The 23,369-nt window shown below is 38.0% G+C and overlaps 1 protein-coding gene across 1 annotated transcript; it reads left to right on the top strand.

The window, feature by feature from the left end:
• Nucleotides 1-2,754: 2,754 nt before the first annotated feature.
• On the top strand, nucleotides 2,755-3,267 carry LOC307096893 (high mobility group protein B2-like; the record flags this gene model as incomplete). The annotated part of the gene is made up of 1 exon (XM_079766609.1): nucleotides 2,755-3,267. The coding sequence occupies one exon, from the start codon at nucleotides 2,755-2,757 to the stop codon at nucleotides 3,220-3,222; it is 468 nt and encodes a 155-aa protein (XP_079622735.1). The 3' UTR covers nucleotides 3,223-3,267.
• Nucleotides 3,268-23,369: the final 20,102 nt, after the last annotated feature.

Here is a 23,369-nt window from a genome sequence, read left to right as displayed (position 1 = left end):
AAGGATTTTGGTAAAATTTCAGACAAAAGAAAATTAGTATATTAGATTGATGTTGTACTGTGAAATGGCATGTCACAGTAACAGTACAAGCCATTCATATATATATATATATATATATATATATATATATATATATATATATATAATTTTACTATTTATTAAAAAATTAACCTTTTAAAAATATTAAAGAAACATAGTGATAACAATTTTGGAGATAAATTTTGAACATATCTTCATCAAAAGTTTTTGATTATATTCTCTGATGTGACAACTTGTAGAAACAAAATAATGAAAATTATCAACTAAATTATGCAATAATACATAGCTATATAGTTAAGTAATAATAAGTATGTAATAAAATGTTCTAACTGGAAATACAGAACCACATTAGTACTTTGTAGGTTGTAAAATTTGACATTAACAGATAAAAAATATGTCATGCTTTTTAACATTTTTATCTATTAACTCATTTCTAGATGCTAGATAAAATTTTGAATACAAATTTATAAATAATTGATACTACAATTCAATTTAAAATATTTAATATGTAAAAACAAATATATAATATTTATTAAGTAATCTTTATGAGTGTATAATACAAAGTTTTATGAACAGAGAAATCTTATAGTACATTCAAAGACAACTATAAACATAATGAAAGCAACAGTGTAACCATGATTACATTCCCAATGAACTGTAAATCGACAGCTGGTGGTACATTCAATTAAGTACAGTCTATCATATAAATTTTATTTGCTCATTAGCTTTATCCTTTAATGCTAAACTACCTCATTTAAGACGAACAGGACAAATCTGTTTATGGGCAACTATTGAACCTACGGACTCAAGTAACTATTGAGTGTCTTGGTTTTTATTATCAGTTAGTTGCCTTTTTAAAAACTATGTCTTTTGGATGATATGTTTTCTCTTCTTTGTTCACTTCTTTCATCATTTCACTAAAACTCCAACCATCCTGTTGAATTATACTTAATAGAAAACAATTGCATTAAATTGAGTAAAAGTTATATCCAGTTACCACATCTTATCTATTACATTTTGAAAAATGAGGCAAATACAGATTTATGAACTCCCCCTTTCTTTAATTACACTGTTTAGTGAGTTGTGTTTATTTTATTTATTGTAAGAATCTCAAAGTAACCTGGTTATGCTTTCCTTTTTAAAGGAAGCAGTGTGGCTCAGTGGTGGAGTGTTGACCCATGAATCGGGAGATCAGGGCTCCATTCCAGTTCAGGGCACATACCTGGAGTGTGGGCTCAATCCCTACCTAGTAAGGGGCATGCGGGAGGCAGCTGATCATTGATTCTCTCTCATCATTTATGTTTCTATCTTTCTCTCCCTCTCCATTCCTCTCTCTGAAATCAATAAAAATATCTGTTTAAAGTGTATTGTCAATCTGTTGTACTGAAGTAGAGTCATAGCTAACTGACCACTCACTACTACTCATTTTTTTTAAATCCATACATTGCGAAATTCAGCGTTGTCTTAAATTATGCATGACATATTAAATCATTTTGGAATATAGTGCTTTGTCCCGATGGCAGCAGCTTTCCTATCAGAAAATTGTTCTTACAGTTATATGCCAATCATTTTGTTTCTTATCAAGTTTATCACTAGCCTAATTAAGAAACACATATATTTCTCCTTGAGGATTTCTTTGACTCGACCTTCATGTCTCTGTGTGAATTCACAATTTCTTTTTAATTCTATAATACTGTAGCCAAACTTTGACAAGGAGGCTTATTACTAAACACTATCAATTGGTAAAGTAACTTCATTATTATCAAAACTCATGTTACTTAAAAGTAATTGTCTCTTGTGACCCAGTGCTTCTGCACACATTTGGGGTATAATTAGATACCTTCTATAGCAACTTGGCCCCTACTGTAAAGTTAAGTGAGACAACTTTATTCTCCTATTTTTTTGTGTGTGTTTTTCCCAAAAAACTATTTTTTTCAGCCAATTTAGGTTACAACAAAATCAAGAGAAAAATACAAAAATTTCAAAAATATTCCCTGCCAATACACATGGATAGCCTCCCCCATTATCAACAGTAATCCCTAGAATAGTACATTCTGTTTGTTTTCTTTTTTTATTTCTTTAATCCTCAACCAAGAACATGCTAGAGAGAGAAAAGAGAGAGAGAGACAGAGAGAGAGAGAGAGAGAGAGAGAGAGAGAGAGAGAGAGACAGACAGAGAGAGAGACAGAGAGACAGAGAGATCAATGTGATAGAGAAGCATCAATCCCTTGCCTTCCATATGTAGCCCAACCGGGGATCAAACCCGAAACCCAAGCATGTGCCCTGACTGGGAATTGAATCTGCAACCTTTTGGTGCACAGGAGGCTGCTCAACCCACTGAGCCGCTCTGGGCATGCAGAATGGTACATTCGGATAAACATACACTGATACATTATAATCACCAACGTTCTTAGTTTACCTTAGGTTACACTATTGGCACTTTGTACATTCTAAGGGTTTTGTACAAGTATATAACAACAGATATCCATATTTATAATATTAAGTGTTTTCACTGACTTAAAAATATTCTCTGGAAAAGAGAGAAGAAGTATGGAACACCATCAAACAAAAACAGACAGAAACACAAAGGAAAAGAACCAACGGAGGCACAGAGCCACCAGAAAACAAAAGATAAACTGGCTGAGCCCAGCGAGGGAGCGTCTCGGTCGGACCCGGCCTCTCGGCGGGACTCTGAGGAAAACCTACCGCCAGACCATGTCTGCAAAGGAAAAGTCAAAGTTCGAAGATAGGGCAAAGAGTGACAAAGCTCGCTATGACCGGGAGATGAAAAATTATGTTCCCCCCAAAGGTGACAAGAAAGGAAAGAAAAAAGATCCCAATGCTCCTAAAAGGCCTCCATCTGCCTTCTTCCTGTTTTGCTCTGAACATCGCCCAAAGATCAAAAGTGAGCACCCTGGTATATCCACTGGGGATACTGCAAAAAAATTGGGTGAAATGTGGTCTGAACAAGCAGCCAAAGATAAGCAACCATATGAACAAAAAGCAGCTAAGCTAAAGGAGAAATATGAAAAGGCTCTTGCTGCATACCGTGCCAAGGGCAAAAGTGAAGTAGGAAAGAAGGGTCCTGGCAGGCCAACTGGCTCAAAGAAGAAAAACGAACCAGAAGATGAGGAGGAAGAGGAAGAGGAAGATGATGATGATGATGAAGAGGATGAAGATTAAGAATAAAAGCTGTCCTGTAATGATGTGTGGGGAGTATGTGTGTGTGCTCTCAGGCAATTGTTTTGCTAAGAATGTGAATTCAAGTGCAGCTCAATATTAGCTTCAGTATAAAAACTGTACAGATTTTTGTATAGCTGATAAGATTCTTTGTAGAGAAAATACTTTTATTAAAAAAATGCAGGTAGTAGCTTTTTGAGGGGCTACTACATACAATTAGATTTTAAGGCTTCTGATGTTAAATGTTTCTAAATATTTAATGGTTTCTTTAATTTTTTGTGTATGGTAGCATAGCAAACTCATAGGAATTAGTATCAATAGTAAATTTTTGGTTTTCTAGACTGTTGCATTTTGTTTGTTTTTTTTTAATTTTGTAATAAAATTATGTATATTATTTAAAAAAAAAGATAAAATGGCTATAGGAAATCCTCATACATCAATAATTACCTTAAATATAAATGGTCTGAATTCACCAATAAAGAGGCACAGAGTAGCTAATAATAGCTACAGAAAAGCAGAAATAACCATGCTTATATCTGACAACATAGATTTCAAGATAACAAGTGACAAAGATGGAAACTTTATAATGATAAAGGGGAGACTACATCAAGAAAACATAACGCTTCTTAATACATATGCACTCAACCAGGGAGTTCCCTAATATATAAAACAACTACTCACAGAACTAAATGGAGAAACAGATCAAAACACAATCATAGTTGGGGACCTTAATATCCCATTGACAGCTCTAGACAGATCAACCAAACAGAAAATCAATAAATAAATATCATCCTTAAATGGAACACTAGACCAAATGGACATAATTGTCATTTACAGAACCTTTCATCCCAGAATATCAGATTTATACATTCTTCTCCAGTGCACATGGAACATTCTCAAGGATAGATCATACGTTGGGTCAGAAAACTAGCATCAAAAATTTCAAGAAGATTGAAATTATACTAAGCATATTATCCAACCATGATGCCTTGAAATTAGAAATCAACTGCACAAAGGAAGTAAAGAAACCCACAAATAAATGGAGACTAAGCAACATATTACTAAAAAATGACTGGGTCAAAAAATAAATAAAAGATGAGATCAAAAGCTATATAGAGACAAATGAGAATGACAACACAACATATCAAAACTTTTGGGATGCAGTAAAAGCAGTAATAAGAGGAAAGGTTACATCATTGCAGGCCTACCTCAAGAAACAAGAGAAATCCCAAATAAACAACCTAACATCACATCTTAAAGAACTAGAAAGAGAAGAATAAAAGCAACTCAAAGTCAACAGAAGAAAAGAAATAATAGAAAAGTAGAGCAGAGCCCTAGATGGTTTGGCTCAGTGGATAGAGAGTCAGCCTGCAGACTGAAGGGTCCCAGGTTTGATTCCAGTCAAGGGCACATACCTGGATTGCGGGCTCGATCCCCAGTTGGGAGCATCCAGGTGGCAGCCAATCAATGATTCTCTCTCATCATTGATGTTTCTATCTCTCTCTCCCTCTCCCTGCCTCTCTGAAATATATATATATATATATTAAAAGTAGAGCAGAATTGAATGAAATAAAGAACAAAAAGACTCTATAAAAAATTAATAAAACAAAGAGCTGGTTCTTTGAAAAGATTAATAAAATTGACAAACCCCTGGCTAGACTCACTAAGGAAAAAAGTGAAAAGACCCATATAAACAAAATCAAAAATAAGAGAGGAGAAGTCACCACAGACATCATAGATATACAAAAGGTAATACTACAATATTATGAAAGACTATATGCCACCAAATTCAATAACCTAGAAGAAATGAATAAGTTCCTATAATTATATAACCTTCCTAGACTAAATCATGAAGAATTGGAAAATCTAAATAGACCTGTCAGTAGTGAGGAAATTGAAACAACCATCAAAAACCTTCCAAAAAATTAAAATCCAGAATCAGATGGCTTCACCAGTAAATTCTACCAAGTGTTCAAAGATTTTAAAACTATCCTTCTCAAACTTTTCCAAAAAATTGAAAAAGAGGCAAGACTTCCTAACATATTCTATGAAGCTAATATAAGCCTGATACTAAAACTTGGAAATGATAACGCCAAAAAAGAAAACTACAGACCAATATCTCTGATGAATACAGGTGCAGAAGTCCTAAAGAAAATACTAGCTAATCGAATACAACAGTAAATCCAAAAAATAATACATCACAATGAAGCGGCGTTCATTTCAGGGGCAAAAGGATGGTTTAATATATTCAAATCCATCAATGTAATATACCACTTTAACAAAATAAAGAATAAAAATCATATGATCTTATAAATAAATGCAGAAAAAAGCATCTGATAAGATACAACATCCATTTATAATTAAAATCCTATATAATAAAAGGGTAATATGCAAATAGACCAAAGGGTAGACTGACCTGGTTGCTATGATGCGCACTAACCACCAGGGCAGTGCTAAGGATGTCCGATGGCCAGCTTAGGCCCGCTTTCCATGGGAAGCAAGCCTAAGCTGTCAGTTGGACATCCCCTGAGGGCTCCTGGACTGTGAAAGGGCGCAGGCCTGGCTGAGCCCCCCCCTCCCCCCAGTGCACGAATGTCATGCACCAGGCCTCTAGTATTCAATAAAATAGGAATAGAAGGAAAGTATCTCAACATAATAAAGGCCATCTATGATAAACCATCAGTCAATATGATATTCTATGTTGTAAAACAGAAAGATTTTTCTCTAAGATCAGGAGTAAAACAAGAATGTCCACTCTCACCACTCTTATTCAACATAGTGCTGGAAGTCCTAGCCAGACCAATAAGGCTAGCAAAAGAAATGAAAGGCTTCCAAATAGGGAAGAAAGAAGTCAAACAGTCACTTTTTGCAGAGACATGATTCTGTATATAGAAAACCTAAAGATTTGTATGGAACCACAAAAGATCGCAAATAGCCAAAGCAATCCTGAGAAATAAGAACTAAGTTGGAGACCTCATCAGTTTGGCTCAGTGGGTAGACTGTCAACCTGGGGACTGAAGGGTCCTGGGTTCAATTCCAGTCAAGGGCACAAGTCCGGGTTGCAGGTTTGATCCCCAGTAGGGGGCATGCAGGAGGCAGCCAATCAATGATTCTCTCTAATTATTGATATTTCTCTCTCCCTCTCCCTTCCTCTCTGAAATCAATAAAAATATATTAAAAAAACAACTAAGCTGGAGGTATCATGCTACCTGACTTCAAATTATACTACAGAGCTACGATAATCAAAACCACATAGTATTGGCAAAGAAATAGATACAGATCAATGGGACAGAATAGAGTGCCTAGCTATAAAAACACATGTATATGGATAGATAAGTTTGGACATAGAAGCCATAACACACAATGGAGTAAAGATAGTCTCTTCAATTAATAGTGCTGGCAAAATTAGAAAGTCACATGCAAACAAATGAAACTGGATTACAGTTTGTCCCCATGTACAAAAATTAATTCAAAATGGATCAAATACCTAAATATAAGACCTGAAACAATGTTACATAGACGAAAATATAGGTACACAACTTACAGACCTTGGTAGTAGAGAACATTTTATGAACGTGACCCCAAAAGCAAGGCAAGTAAAGGCAAAAATAAATGAATGGGACTATATAAAATTAAAAACCTTCTGTACAACAAAATAAACTGACAACAAAACAAAGAGACAGCCAACCACATGGGAGATGATATTCACAAACAGTAGACCTGAGAAAGGTTTAATTTTCAAAATATATACAGAAATCCTAAAACAACACCAAACAAACATAAAACCCAATCAAAAAGGGGGCAGAGGCCCTGAAAATGCATCTCTCCCAAGAAGACGTACAAACAGCCAATAGGTAAAGGAAAAGATGTCCCACCTCACTAGCAATTAGGGAAATGCAAGTCAAAACTGCAATGAGATACCCCTTCACACCTGTGAAAGTATCCACTGTCAATAAGACAAGCAATAATAAGTGTTGAAGAGGCTGTGGGAAAAGGAGAACCCTCATCCATTGCCTGTGGGAATGTAGACTGGTACAACCCCTTTGGAAAGCAGTCTGGTGATTCCTCAAAAAATTAAGAATAGAGCTACCATATGACCCAGATATCCCTCTCCTAGGTATATACCCAAAAAACTCAAAACAATGTATTCTCAAAGATATATGCACTGCTAAATTAATTGTTGCATTATTCATAGAGGCCAAGACATAGAAACAACCAAAGTGTCATGCTGTAGAGGAATGGATGAAGAAGAAGTGATATATCTACACAATGGATTACTACTCAGCCATAAGAAAGGATGATATAGTGCCACTTACAACAACATGGATGGACCTTGAGAACATTATGCTAAGTGAAATAAGTCCGTCAGAAAAAGCTAAGAACCATATGATTTCACTCAGATGTGGGATATGAAACTGAAACTTGTGAACACAAATAGCAGTATGGTCATTGCTAGAGGGAAGAAGGTGGCCCCGTTATATGATGACAGGAGAAGATTTGACTGTGGGTGGTGGCCACACAGTGCAATATACAGATCTTGTAACACAGAAACCTACAACTGAAACCTATATGATCATGTTAACCAATGTCACCCCAATAAATGTAACTAAAAAACAAAAATCAGCTTTCTAACAGGTTAGTCTCCTTTTATGGGTTAAAAACTTGATTTTTTAAATAACATACATTCATAAAAATATGCTCTTTTCTCTACCTTTGAGGTAGAGCAAACATGTTTACCAAAAACAAAACGAAAGTTAAAAAGATTGATTTGTCACTAGCAGGACAGCAATATAACATGGTCAGCTAGACAAGTATCCAGATTTATCTATGAAATGAAATATTGATAACAGACCTTTAAGAAAAGTAACATTTTAAGTTTTATTAAGTGTGAGTTATAACAAATCTGCCAAAGTAAACACATACCATGAAACACTGCATTTATATATGCACCTAAAATTTATGTACACGTATTATTTCACACAAAAAACCACACATGTATATATCCTGTTATTCTGAAAAACACTTTCTCTAAGGTTTCTCTACTATCTCCTCCACCATCTTAGAGAAATGAATTGTTCAGTAACCAGAATAAAATAACATAAATCAGTAAAATTATGAAACTTTTGCTAAAAGTCCTTCCATGATTGATTCTCACACTTAGAATAAAAGAAAACCCCTTAGCCAGTGTATTAATTTGCTATGACTTCTATAGTACACTCAGTGGCTGAAACAATGTACATCAATATTCTCCAAGTTCTGGAGGCTAGATATATGAGATTTAGATGTCAGTAGAATTGGTTTCTTCATAGGCCCCTTCCCTTGGCTTCGGGTGGCCATCTTCATGTTCACATGGTAATTTCTTTCAAAATGTGTCTGTGTCAATTTTCTCTCCTTTTTAAGGATGCCAGTTATCTTGGATTATAGTCCACCCTAAGTGAGCTCATTTCAACTTAATTACCTCTTTATATACTCTATCTTCAAATGCAGTCACACTCCGAGGTACTGGGGGGTTAAGACTGGAATTTCATCTGTGATGATCAGAGGTACTTTTCAAGTAATAACTGAGGTTAAGTTTTGTTTACATTTAGAAATAATGTAGATTCAATGTTGTTTATGGGCTTTTGTCTGCTTTAGGGATTTTCCATCTGGTCTCCATTTTATTTTATTTTTACACCTCCATTCACTCTAGTCCAGGCACAGAAATCCTAGACTTTTTTCACTTTTGAAAATACTCAAGCCTATTCCAACCTCGATACCATTTCCTCTGCTATAAAAGCTCTTCTCAATGATTTTGCAAAAGTTGTTTCTTTCTTAAAAGTTCAATTTAAATGTTAGTGCCTAATATAGATCTTCCATAATAACAACAAAATAGAAATTAGAAATCTATGTCTACAATAACACTATTTTAATTTTCCCCATAACCCTTCTTGCTAGATAGAGAGAGTTCTTTCATCACAATTATGACTGAATTCTCAGTGAGTACAAAAACCCCGTATAGAAGGTAGAGAATAAATATGTATTTGTTTTATGATTTTAACAAATACATGAATAGATAGTTATGATTAAAATGAATCACTCTATTTATTACCTCTGTTGGAAATTACTTATTTCTTATTCTTAATTTAAACTAATCATCATTTAAGATATAATAGACATAATACAATTTTGATAACTGTTAAAATTTATATAGCTTTAAATTTTTTAAATGATTCATTAATTAGAATTACAACAATTTCTTCATGTACTAAGTTGGTCAGATGTTATTTCCTTCATTTCAAAGTAGACAAGGATGACATTCATAGATTTTAAATTAGGTGCCTATGATCAAGTTAGAAATATCAGGACTTGAACTTCTATGCCAGGCTTCAAAATTGAGTGCTTATTGCACTACCAAATGTCCTCCCTGTTACTTGTGCTCTGTCAGAGCACCTGCTGACGCAGACACTGTTTGCTCCCTTGCTTCTGGCCCCGCTGGGCTGCTCCCTTGGCTCCCTGTTCCTCCCAGCCAAAGGAAGTGCCTGCTACCGCCAGCTTCTTCCCGCTCTGGCCTGGCTGCCGGGCTGCATCTGCAGGCCATCTGCGCTTTCCTTCCATCTTGTCTCTCCGTTTATTCTGGTTGCCCAGCTTTAGATGTTGCAATGTGAGGGTCTCTCAAGCATGCATCTATGTTGAACAGGGATATCTTTGTTGAATTATAGTAGGTTAACTTGGAAATTTCAGGAGGAAAGGCCAAGGGGCTCTCACACCGCTATTCCTCTGACATCTGGTAGAAAGTTTAATATACTGAAAAATGCACAGTTCTGGGAACAAAGTGACACATCACTTAATTGCTTTATATTATGAAGTAAATAACTTAGAACTCCATTTCTATGAATCTATGTATTAATAGAATCTATTAGAAATGTTGACTTGATGACAAAGACAGTAATTTAAAGATAAACAAAAGCCATGGCAACTATTATAGCTATTAAAGTACTAGATATAAATTGATTGCTTAGTTAACCAAAATTCCAGATATAAATAACAACTCTCCTTTTAACTAGATATTCCATTTTAAAACACATAATTCACATCTGATTTAATTTGCAGAATTATATCAAATTGGAATGTATAGTCAGTGAACAGCATTCCTCATAGAGATAAAACATATGTTAGCAGGATGAGTTATCTGACAAATCTTCATTATTCAGCTCAAAAAGTTGAAGCTGTAATCATTAAACATATGTCAAAGACACAGAGGCATAGCAGGTCTAGTGTGAGGGAGAATTAAGATGGGAGAGTGGAATATAAAAGATTGTAATAGGCACAAAGAGAACTTGATATCTAATTATAATCATGCTTTATTATCAGGCATTCAAGATTCTTTTCATATCATTTAATTAGAACAAATGTGTAATAGTCAGAACCACTTTACAAAGGGCTATTTAAAACAATATTTTACAGGAAAGTTGATGATTTATTCAATTTGCATTTGCTGCTTCCACTCAAAACTGATTATAGCACAGTTTTTCCCATTATACTTGCTAATGTATTTAAAGGAAATGTCCAGTAGGTTCTCTAAAAGCCAACACTGATATGGGGTTTGAGGTGCCACTATTTATTAGGGCTCAATATCTGTGTAAAGAAGAGAGAAGAAGCAGAATGAAGAAGAACAACAAGTCTAATTGTAATGCAGGTTGATCAAAACTTCGGCCAGCTTGGGGAAGGAGGTATTGGAAGAGTGCCAGTCATCAGTTTTACCTCATGGACCACAAGGCCAAGTCTTTATACCCCTTTCTTACTTAGTCACTGGAAGCAGGCTTCCCTGAGAGAGTGTGACTTCATCCAGTGCTGTTCTCTGCAGCTGGGCAGACTCTGAAGAAGTTGATAGTTGGGGACAATCTGCTGAACTCATTCCTCAGAGCTAGGCCAATAGCCCTTTCTTGAAGTTGGATCTTAGATGGCACATCTACTTCCTTCCACCACTTGTGATAGTTGGATACACTTCTCCATATATATATTAGTATATATAATAAAGAGCTAATATGCTAATTAGACTGAACAGCAGAACAACTATCCGGATCACCTTCCAGACGACCTTCCAGACAAAGCTGGGGCTGCAAGGGCCAAGCCCCTTGCATGAATTTCATGTATAGGGCCTCTAGTGTGTGTGTGTGTATATATATATATATATATATATATATATATATATATATATATATACATATATATATACTAGAAGCCCAGAGCAAAATTGCACACAGTAGCCTGCCATGCTCGCAGCTCCACCCACCCGCCCGCTGCCCCACTGTGCTCACAGCCACACTCGCAGCTCTGCCCACCCCCTGCCCACCTTGCTGCAATCGGAGACTGTGGGCCGTGGGGGAGGGACCAAGAGGTGCTCAATGTACCTCATGGTGACTGGTTGTTTGGTCGTACTGGTCGTCATGGACACTGACTTTTTATATATATAGATCAGGCGTCCTCAAACTATGGCCCGCGGGCCACATGTGGGTGTTTTTGCCGTTTTGTTTTTTTACTTCAAAATAAGATATGTGCAGTGTGCATAGGAATTTGTTCATAGTTTTTTTTTTTAAACTATAGTCCAGCCCTCCAACGGTCTGAGGGACAGTGAACTGGCCCCCTGTTTAAATAGTTTGAGGACCCCTGATATAGATAGTATGTGTGTGTGTGTATATGTGTGTGGAAGAACTCTTTCAAGATTCCTTTGACCTTTTATTCCTGATAGGCAATCTAACAGATGGATGTTAATGGGATGAACCTCAGCCCTTGCCAATGCATTTGGTATTGCATCCACAATTGATACCCATTGTCACCATCATCAACTATTTATTTGGCCTCAACTCCTACCTCTTTTGGTATTAATGGCTTACCCATTGATGTGACCCAGGACCTCATCCCAAAGTGCTTGAGCCCTTAGTCACCATGACCTATTTAAGATGGACTAACTGCACTTTTCCAATTTTATTTTCAGTTAAGCAAGGGCATATCATAAATTCATTCATTTTCCATATTCTTCCCTGCACTTATTGACTATCATGTCCTACCGTATAACCAGGGTCAAATGTCAATTATACAATGACTTTCCTTCTTGCTTGATATTTCCTGGATAAAAAAAGCCCAAAGTGTTCAAGTAAAAGGTATAAATAAATGGGACTCTTGCATTGCCTCTGACAAGAGTGTGTCTCTTTTGGGGTCCATGACTTGTAATCTTGCAGTACTCGGATGCATGAAAATTTCTATCATAAATTCCCTGGGAAGTCATTAGAAGTGACAATAACTGGGAATACTCTTGTTTCCATGCCTTGCTTCCCAAGCCCATGTATTATTCATCTGGAGAAACAATGCAAAATAAAAATTTTTCTTCAATGCATTTTATGTATTTTGGATAATGCATGCTATTTTTACAGAATATTTCCTTAGATCTGGTGTGCTAAATGTGTCTTCAGCAGGTAAAAATATTGGATCTTGTGGACATGGACTCATTCCCACAACATTATTGATTTATATGTGCCCCCTCGTGTGATATAATATTGAGGAGAACCCATGTCAGTAGATCACATGCTCCATAATCTCGTTGCTGTCTTAGCCTGCTAACAAGAAAGGCAAACCCATACTCAGAATACATGTCTGTGCATATGAAAACAAACTCCTTACCAGAACAGGGTGGAAGGAACACAATGAAGTAAGTTTGTCACCAAATATCCCATAGATTTCCTCTAGGAATGTTGCAATTTGGGGTTTTATTGCCAGTGTCTATTGCTGTCATGTTAGGTCATCTTTGATAATTCTGAGTTCCTTTAGTTAGTCTTCAGTCTCTGCCACCACGGCCACTTCTGTTATATCCTTTCATGCCAACACTGGCCTGGCATTTGACAGGGCCTGACCGATACCAACTATACAGGTAGTTTTATTTACTTAATAGTTTAGTGTCTCTTGAATGGTAAAAAACTCTGGTGGGAAATGACATATAACAGAAAGCTTTGTACATCTCATGCTTACTACAGTATGTCCATCCATATGCATTCACCTCAAAATACTTATTTTCCCATTTCCCCATCTTTTTTCTTCCAAGTTCCTGACCAGTTGTCCAAGATATTTGTCTATATTCTTGAAAATCCTATCTAATAAAAGGGTAATATGCAAATTAACTCCACTCCGTCACAAAGATGGCAGTGCCCATAGCCACAAGATGGTGGCGCCCAGTACTCTCAGCCCTGCCGCAGTCCCCAGTCCCCGGGCGGGGGCCGGGGGGGGGGGGCAGTCGCTGAGAGCTGGCAGCATGAGCAGCCTAGCTGAATGCTTGCTTCGTCACCACGGCGACAAGCCAAGTGTTCTGCGCCCGGCTGCGGATGGGCCTCTGGGCCGCGGAAAGCCTCTGGGCAGCGGGCATGGAGTGGCCGGGCCCCACAGAGAGCTACTGGTGCACAGATTCGTGCTCAGGGCTACTAGTGATTACACATTAACCTTGATGCATAACTGTCTAAATAATTTCCTTGGATACTGACTTTCAAGTTTACCTGGAGTGGGCTACACCATAACTGTTGTCCACATTTTATATGCCCCAAAACATAAACTGACTCATCTATAAACTAAGCTGAAGTATTTTTCTCCTTACTCAGGATATCATATGGAATTTCCCATCAGCAATACACATGAGTTGAGGGAGGGATACTAATAAAACACATGAGTGCGATCATGTGATATTTATCTTTCTCTGACTGGCTTATTTTGCTTAATATAATGCTCTCCAGTTCCATCCATGCTGTTGCAAATGGTTAGAATATAATGAACAACATAAACTGGTGAACAAAAACAGATCCAGAGACAGAGAAGCATCGATCAGATTGTCAAACCTCAGAGGGAAGGTAGGGGAGGGTGGGGGTAAGGGGGAGAGAGCAACCAAAGGACTTGTATGCATGCATATAAGCATAACCAATGGATACAGACACCAGGGTGGTGAGGGCATGAGAGGGGGGGAGGGAAATGAGGGGAGGGGGGTCAGGACACATATGTAATACCTTAATCAATGAAGAAAAAAACTTAAAAAAAAGCCAACATGAGTACATTGAGAGCTGTGCTTTTCCTAAGTAAAAATGGTGCAAACACTTCACATTTACTTTGGATAGGATGTCCAAACACACTCCTAATTAACAGGATTCCTAAATAGTTTTTTAATATGTCAGGTTCCTGAATCATCACAGGGTTTATATCCCACCCTCTGTGATGTGGATGACTTACCAAATCTTCCAGATACTAATCATGTCATGTTCATAAATGCAATCAAAATAATATCACCAACCTATAAAAAACAATGTTCTGTTCTGCAGTATGTTAAAGGTATCCAAATAGCCCTGACTATGTTGTGATAGAAATCAGGAAAACTGAGCTGATTAAGAAACTAAATTGATACACCTGTTCTTGCCATGTGAATGTCCACCAGTTGTCCAAGATATTTGTCTATATTCTTGAAAATCCTATCTAATAAAAGGGTAATATGCAAATTTCTGGCCTTTTTTATATAATTTATTGTGGTGACATTGGTTAATGAAATTATTTAGATTTCAGGCATACAATTCTATAATATACCATCTAAATATTATATTGTGTGTTCACTGTCCAAAGTCAAGTCTCCTTTTGTCACAATTTATCCCCACTTTTCCTTCTTCTACCTGCCCCCACCCCCTTTCCCTTTCAGATACTTCATTATTGGCATATTAAAATGCAACTGATTTCTGGATTATTATTTTATATCCTTCTATTTTACTGAATTTATTTGTCAGTTCTAGTAGAGTTTTGGTGGAATCTTTAGAATTTTCTATGTACTGTATCATGTCACCAGCAAATAATGACAGTTTTACTTCCTTTCCAATTTGGATGACTTTTATTTCTTCTTCTTGTCTGATTGCTGTGGCTAGGACTTCCAGCACTATGTTGAATAAGAGTGGTGAAAGCAGACATCCCTGTTTTGTTCCCAATATTAAGGAAACACTTTTAGTTTTTGTCCATTGAGTATGATTTTGGCTGTTGATTTGTCATATATGACCTTTATTACATTGAGAATTTTTATCATACATAGGTGCTGGATTTTATCAAATGCTCTTTTTGCATCTATTGAAATGATCATGGGATTTTTCATTTTCTTTATGTGCTGTATCATCTTTATTGATTTGCAAATATTGTACCAAGCTTGCATCACCAGAATAAATCCCACCTGGTCATGGTATATGATCTTTGTAATGTATTGCTGGATCCATTTTGCTATTTTGTTGACGGTTATAACATCTATATTCATCAGATATTGGTCTATAATTTTATATATTTGTAGTGTTTTTATCCGATTTTGGAATTAGGATAATGCTGGCCTCGTAAAATGAACTTGGGAGGCTTCCCTCCCCTTGAATTTTTTGGAATAGTTTGAGAAGAATAGATGTTAGTTTTACTTTGAATGTTTGGTAAAATTCATCTGTGAAACCATCCAGTGTAAAACTTTTGTTTGTTGAGATTTTTGTGATTACTGCTTCAATTTCATCAGTTATATCCTTTCTTTTTAGATTTTTTTTATTCTTTCTGATTCAGTTTTGGAAGATTGTATCATTCAAAGAATTTATGTCCAGATTGTTCAATTATTTTGGCATATAGTTTTTGTAATATTTTCTTATAATCCTTTGTATTGCTCTAGATTCCTTTGTTACTTCTCCACTTTCAATCTTTTATTTTTTGTTTTATTAAATTTATTGGGGTGATATTGGTTAATAAGATCATCTAGGTCTCAAGTGTACATTTCTATAATACATGATGTGTATATTGCATTGTGTGTCCACAACCCACAGCCAAATAATCTTCTGTCACCATGTATTTGGCCTCCTTTTCCCTTTACTATTCCCCAACCACCTTCCCTCTGGTAACCACCATACTGCAGTATGTGTCTGAGTTTCAGTGTTGTATTCTACATATGAATGAAACAGTATATTTCTTAGCTTTTACTGGCTGATTTGTTTTGCTTAGTTTAATATTCTCAAGGTCCGTCCAAGTTGTCACAAATGGCAGTATTTCATCTTTTCTTATGGCTTAGTAGTATTCCATTGTATCTATGAACCATATCTTCTTTATCCAATCCTCTATAGAAGGACACTTTTGTTGTTTCCATGTCTTGGCCAACATGAATAATGCTGCAGTGCATATAGGTGTGCAAATATCTTTGTGAATAAATGTTTTCAATTTTTTTAAGTAGATACCCAGGAGAGGGATTGCTGTTTCATATGATAACTTTATTCTTAATTTTTTGAGGAACCTCTGTGCTATTTTCCATAGTGGCTGTACAAGTTTACATTCTCACCAACAGTGAATGAGGGTTCCTATTTTTTTTTTTTTTACCACAAGCTTGTTATTACCTGTCTTGCTGAAAATATCCATTCTAACAGCTGTGAGGTGGTATCTAATTGTACTTTTGATTTGCATTTCCCTAGTAGCTAGTGAAGTTGAATATCTTTTTATATATCTGTTGGTCATTTATATGCCTTCTTGGGAGAGGTGTCTGTTCGGGTCCTCTGCCCATTTTTTAATTGTATTGTTCGTTTTTTGGTGTTGAGTTCTTTATATATATTTGATATTAACCCCTGTCAGAGCTACCATTTGAAAATATCTTCTTTCATTCTTTTGGTTTCCTTTTTGTTCTGCTGGCAGTGTCTTGCTGTGCAGAATCTCTTTTACTCTTCATTTTATTTATTTGGGCTGTCTTTTTTTCCTTAATGAATCTAGATAAAGGTTTGTCAATCTTGTTTGTCTTTTCAAAGAACCAGACCTTTATTATTATTATGATTGAGATAGAAAACAACATATTCACTAAATCAATGGCCAAATGCCATACTCCTGGGCTATATTAATCTGCTCTAGCAAAAATACCACATTTGATTTCTTTGTTTTGTAATAGTCTACAATTATCTTCCATGTCCCATCTGGTTTCTATAGGAGTTTAACTCTATAAACTACTTATAGGAGACTACACCCTTTAGGTTTATATGGTGACAATAATCTCCCATGACCCTGACATGTAATATTATTATATTTATTATAATAAAATTTGTCTAGAGAGAGAACTAGTTTCAGAGACATTCAGTTTCCTTTTATTAATTGACTAGAGGCCCGGTGCACGAAATTCGTGCACTGGGGAGGGTGTCCCTCAGCCCAGCTTGCACCCTCTCTAATATGGGACCCCTCGGGGGATGTCCAACTGCAGGTTTAGGCCCGATCCCTGTGGAATCGGGCCTAAACCTGCAGTTGGACATCCCTCTCACAATCCGGGACCGCTGGCTCCTAACCAACCGCTCACCTACCTGCCTGATTGCCCACTAACTGCTCCCTTGCTGGCCTGATTGCCCCCTAACTGCTCCTCTGTGGGCCTGATTGCCCCCAAATACCCTCCCCTGCTGGCCTGATCACCCCCAAGGCTTTTATTAGTATAGATATGACCCTGCACAGAAAATTTTACTAACCCTGCTTTACAATAAGGGCTTGACGATTGAATCATTAGTACCAGACACCAAGATTTCCTTTCTTTGAATAGTGGAGGGAATACTTATCTTGTCTTTAAGTTGCCCGGAAATTAAAATGAGATAATGACTTAGAAAAGTATAAAAGCACCATATAAAGACAACTGTCTTTTTAATGAAGTGGCAAAATGAAAAACACTTTTTATTCTCCCCTTCCTTCCTTTACAGCTTTTATTTAAACTTTGAAATTTATAAAAATTTCATCCCAATTTTCATTTCTTTACATTCAACATTATTTTGTATTGGTTTCAGGTTTTATATTAGTTACAGAATAGTGGTTAGACAATCATATACTTTACAAAGTGTTCCCCGATATTTCTAGTACCCACCTGGCATCATACCATCATTACAACACTATTGACTATATTCCCTATTTAAGTGACAATGGGTTTACAGGTTCCTTTCAGTCTTTCTTTTGTGTTGCTCGTCCTTCCTTTTCTTTCTCACTTCTTCCCTCATTTTCTTTATATAGTATCTCAATTGGCCATCAAAGCTCAGTGAAGGCACTGGGACACGTTTAATCCATTTTACAGACCAGGAAACTGAGGCCAATTCCAGTTGGCTGTGGAACTTGACTCAGCACACAGGAAGCCCTCAGAGCCATGCTCTTTGCGCTTCCTAAGGGGCAAACAGAACAAACCTTCCAGTCAGGCTTCCGAGCCTCTTTCTCAAGCACCTCTTCATTGCGGATGTTCCACATTCTTTCCTTTCCCCCCTTTCTTTACTGCCCCCTCTTCTCCGAAGCAGGTGGAAGGCTTCCCACTCATTGCCTAGGCATGCTCTGCTATGGGGCAGGGTGTAGCGAGCTTGCTTTTGGGTCAAGGCAGGAGCAGGAGTCACTGCCTCTGAAGTGTGAAGGCTGCCTGAGCGAGGCCCATTAGCACTGGGAGCTTCTCTGAATCACATCAGTCAGTCCAGTACCCTGCAGTGCAGCACCCCTCCACTGAGGTGACACCACCCCTCAACCCCCGCCTCAGGGGTGAGGGTCCTGGCCCTCTGCCAGGAGTCCTTCCATGCCCCTTGATCCCTGGCTGGGCCCACCCACATCTTGGGTGCACTGCAGAACCTCTGTCTCTCTGCAGATGAGGCAGATCTCTGCCCTAGGTCTCCGCAAAGCTATGAATCTGTGGCCAGAGGCCTGGTCTGGGTCTCAGCAACCACATGCCTGCAATGTTCCCAAGGACCCTGGGAGAGGCTGGGCGAGTCCCACCTCACTGCCCCGGGGTGCCGATCTCCCCAGGGACCCCCCTGAGAGGCTGGATGGGCTGGCTATGCCACCCTGGTTGCCTATCTTCCGGCCACGCCCCCCCCCCAGGCGGCCGATCGCCCCCGGGACCCCCGGCAGCGGCGGGATGGGCCCAGCCACGCCCCCCAGGCACCGATCGCCCCCGGAACCCCCGGCAGCGGCGGGATGGGCCCAGCCATGCCCCCCCAGGTTGCCGATCTCCCCGATTCCCTTTTGAGCGTCTGGGCAGCCAGGTCTCGCCTCCCTGGGGCAGCGATCTCCCCAGGGACCCCCGAACTAAGAGGACTGTGCGCCGCCATCTTGATCTTCTCAACGGCCGGATAGGCCACCCGGAGTCCCGCCCCCCAGCCTCCCGCCGGCCAATCGTGGGCGTAGCAGAGGTGCGGTCAATTTGCATGTTTCTCTATTATAAGGTAGGATAGCACCTACTCCACAGATTAAAAAATGCAAGGGTTGGTCAAACTACAACCTATGTTAATTTAAATTATGCATTTTTGCATCAGAAAAATGTCCACAGTTGGGTATAGAGACTATATGGTAGTCCTTTGTAAGCCATATCTAAAACTTAATTTATTATTTGGCTTCTATGTGTCACTTCACTAAGAGGATGCATGATAACACTTCAGATTCTGGGTATCAATGAGAACTGGGTACTCTTCCCAACATTTCTAATAATATATATATTTTTAATTTTTATTGATTTTTCACAGAGTGGAAGAGAGAGGGATAGAGAGTTAGAAACATCAATGATAGAGAAACATCAATCAGCTGCCTCTTGCACACCCCCTACTGGGGATGTGCCCGCAACCAAGGTACATGCCCTTGACTGGAATCGAACCTGGGACTCTTCAGTCCGCAGGCCAACGCTCTATCCACTGAGCCAAATTGGTTAGGGCATCTAATAATATTTTGGTATTCTTTGTTCCTCAGAGGAGAGTGACACAGATAAATTGCCATAGGGTCCTTTGAGAAAGTACTGATGGATTCATTGCCTTGTATAATTGATTTGAATTGCAGAGTCCTTCTTCTTAGAGATACGACCTCCCCTTCAATCCATGAATTCTGGGTTTGATCACATGCTCAGGTCAAAAAACTGGGATAGAGATCATGAATCTTTATTTCAGTCATTGTCCTCAGACTTCTGGTTAACTAGTCCTTGATTTTTAAGATGGTATTGCTCTCCATTTATTTACTTCTGAGTTTAACATGGTTATATTAATCATTTCCATAACTCTCTGAGCCAGGTCCTCATGGTCACTGTTTGTACCTTGGTATTACTATTATTGTTGTTATAATAATTACAATCCTATGGTTTCTGGTAGTTAAGTGTTATAATCTGATTTTTAATATTTTGAGATTTTATAATCCTCCTTTCTATAACAGCCTCTCTTACTCTCAGCCTTGGCCTTGTAGAAGAAAGCCATGACTTAATTAATTAGAGCTATAGTGACTCTTTCACCAGCACATTTATTATAAACTTATTAAATGGTGTGGTCTAGTCTTTCTGTAGAACACAATCTTCCTGTGGGTCTTCCAGCCATACATAGTACTTTTATTCCAGGACATTAAGATTCCAGAACCTTAAAATTCTTCTGCCAATGTTTTCCTTGAAATTTCTAACATTTCAACTTCACTTAATATGGAACATTGGTTTCTTCATGTTTAAGGTACCTATTCTATTGATGACTTTGTTGCATATACTTGATCTGTGGCAAGTGACACACACAACATATACTTTTCTCAACCACCATTGTTGCTTCATTATTTAAGCCTCATCTTAAAAATAAGTAATTATACTAATGACATTATACATATATATGTATATATAAAATATGTAAGTAATAAAAAAAGAAGCTTAAAAGGCAAAACTCAAAAAAATATGAAAGTACATCTTAATTAAAATATTTGGAATACATGATACTGTATATATAATTGCATATGTATTAAGTGTGTCTGTGTGTGTGTTATATGTGTGTACATGCATATATCTGTGTGGTAGATAGATGGGAAGATAGAGAAGAAAAGCCTCTCCAAAAAATAATTCATTTTATGTAAATTTTTACACTAATTTAGAGAGTAAAATAATAAAATATATGTCCAGCAGCAGGCATTTGATTTATACTGTTTTTTTATTTTCTTAAAATAAACTGTTCTATTAAGCAAACAGAGTTCTGTTTATAAAAGAAATGCAGAATATTTATTTGCCTGTGAAAGTGTGGATCGAGAGAGCAATGAATAGAAACTATTGCTATCTATTTAGTCACCAGCATTTTAAGTCAAATTCCTATGTGCTAAAATGATAAAGTGTTTGGCATATAAGAAATCCATCATATAAATATAGTTTTGATACAAGTTTGAGCAGGGAAATTATTATGCTGTTGTAAGAAATATTACTATCCAGTAAAACTAGGATGAAATATAAAACTACAAAGCAATAAAATACAAATACATAAGGATATTCTTACCATACTTTTCAATAAATGATGCAGAAAACAAATCTCAATGCTGAAAAATAAATCACAATTTGAGGTCTTAAGTCATAGGACCTAGGAAAGTTTCCAAATTCTTAGTTAATATGAAAAAAATATCTGCTTTTATAATTGCATTCCCTATAACATGAGACAAATTTTAATTCAAAGTATGAATGTGCATTTTTCTGATTGCTATTGCTGCATAGTAAACTACCCAAAATTAGAGCTTGATTAGTATTAAAAATTCAGTTGATCAAGAATTTAAACGTAATATAGCAAAAATGATTTATACTTTTTGCATAATGTCTGTGGCCTCAGATGGGAAGACTCAATGGCTGAGATTGATTTAAACAGCCAAGGATGTCTTACAAGGCTATGGGCTGGAAAAGCTGAGGATGAGGGCTTCAATTTCCAGATAAATTATTCTCTTGCATATTCACCTCTAGGCTAATGAGACTCAGAACATGGAGTGTGTGGACTCTTCAGTGGATTGAGATTTTCAACATGATGACTAAGTTCCAGGAAGAAGTTTTCTAAGAGACTGATCATTCTAGAAGAACCATGGAAAAGATACATGGTCTAATCTGACCTTGCTTTGGATGGAATTTATCATAAATTCTGCCATACTCTATTACCTATGACATTCACAGTCTTGTCCAGATTCAAAGGGAGAGTATAAAGACTGATTTCATGAGATGAATTTCAAAATGTTTTTGTGGCATTTTTAAAAACTGACACAAGCAGAGTTAAAATAATAGGAGCTTATTTTTGTGGTTTCAAGAATTAACCCAGATGAATTCAAACGTGGTGGTCAACAGAACAGCAGGCATGGAGAGAGTGTGAGTGAGTAAAGGAGTGAGAGGGGCGTGTGGGTGTGTGTGGTGTGTGTCAGGGGAGAGTGAGGGACAGTTAGTCATCAAGGAGTCACAGGGACTGACAGATCAGGCTCTCCTAGACAGGGAGCCCCTGCTACTGCCACGAGCACTCAAGGCCAGTGCAGCTTTAGTGTGGAACCCACACCATGTTGTAGCAGGTAGCAACAGTGGCCAGAAGTGCAGCCAATACAGAGACTGACCTCAGACACTACCCCCAGACTTGTGCAGGGAGCCACTTTCCAGGCATAACCCATGTGGAACAACCAGCATGCCCCAGCAGTAAGCAGTGCAGTACTGTTCCACAGGACCCAGATGTCTGCAGTGAGTGCATGCCATGGAAAACTCCTGAGCTATACCTCTTCACTGGAGCCCAAACCCAGGATCTGAAGATCCCATGCTACAAGTCCCAACACCGTGAGTGCAACCGAGGGGAATCACACACTGGCCCTATCCCCCAGTCCCAGTACAGATCCTTCTGGCTGGCTGCATTCAGCCTCCAGCACAAACTGAGCTGTCACCAAGCGATTACCCTACCCTCAGCCCAGCTCAGAGCTGCTGGTATGACCTTGTGTGCCCAGCTGCAGGTCACAAAACCATGCTGCATGTGCACTGCCAGAAGGCCCTAGGATGTCATCCCACTTGGGGTGCAGGGGCCACATAGAAAATTGCATGCCAGAGGGCTCTGGGACCTCACAGGGAGTCACACACCAGAGGGACAGTGCATAGGCTCCCATGGACACTGAGAATCTGAAGTGGACAATTGAGGGACCAGAGCCATGAGCAAATGGGGAACAACTCAGAGCAGAGACAATAAAGCTGTGAAAATCAAGGCAGAACCAGGCTCTGCACTAGCAAGTCCCAGATCATTGAACCACTAGTTGCTTCAATCCCTCAAACCCCAAGCAGGGATTCCAGGACCAGAAAGCGACAACAAAAATGGGAAGACAAAGAAACAACCCCCAAAGGAAAGGAAAGGAGGAATTGACAACGCCCCCCCCCCAAAAAA

The sequence above is a fragment of the Cnephaeus nilssonii genome, assembly GCF_951640355.1.
Source record: "Cnephaeus nilssonii genome assembly, chromosome: 3".
Taxonomy (NCBI): Eukaryota; Metazoa; Chordata; class Mammalia; order Chiroptera; family Vespertilionidae; genus Cnephaeus; species Cnephaeus nilssonii.
Note: the sequence above shows the minus strand (reverse complement) of the source record. Positions and strands in the feature narration are given on the sequence as shown.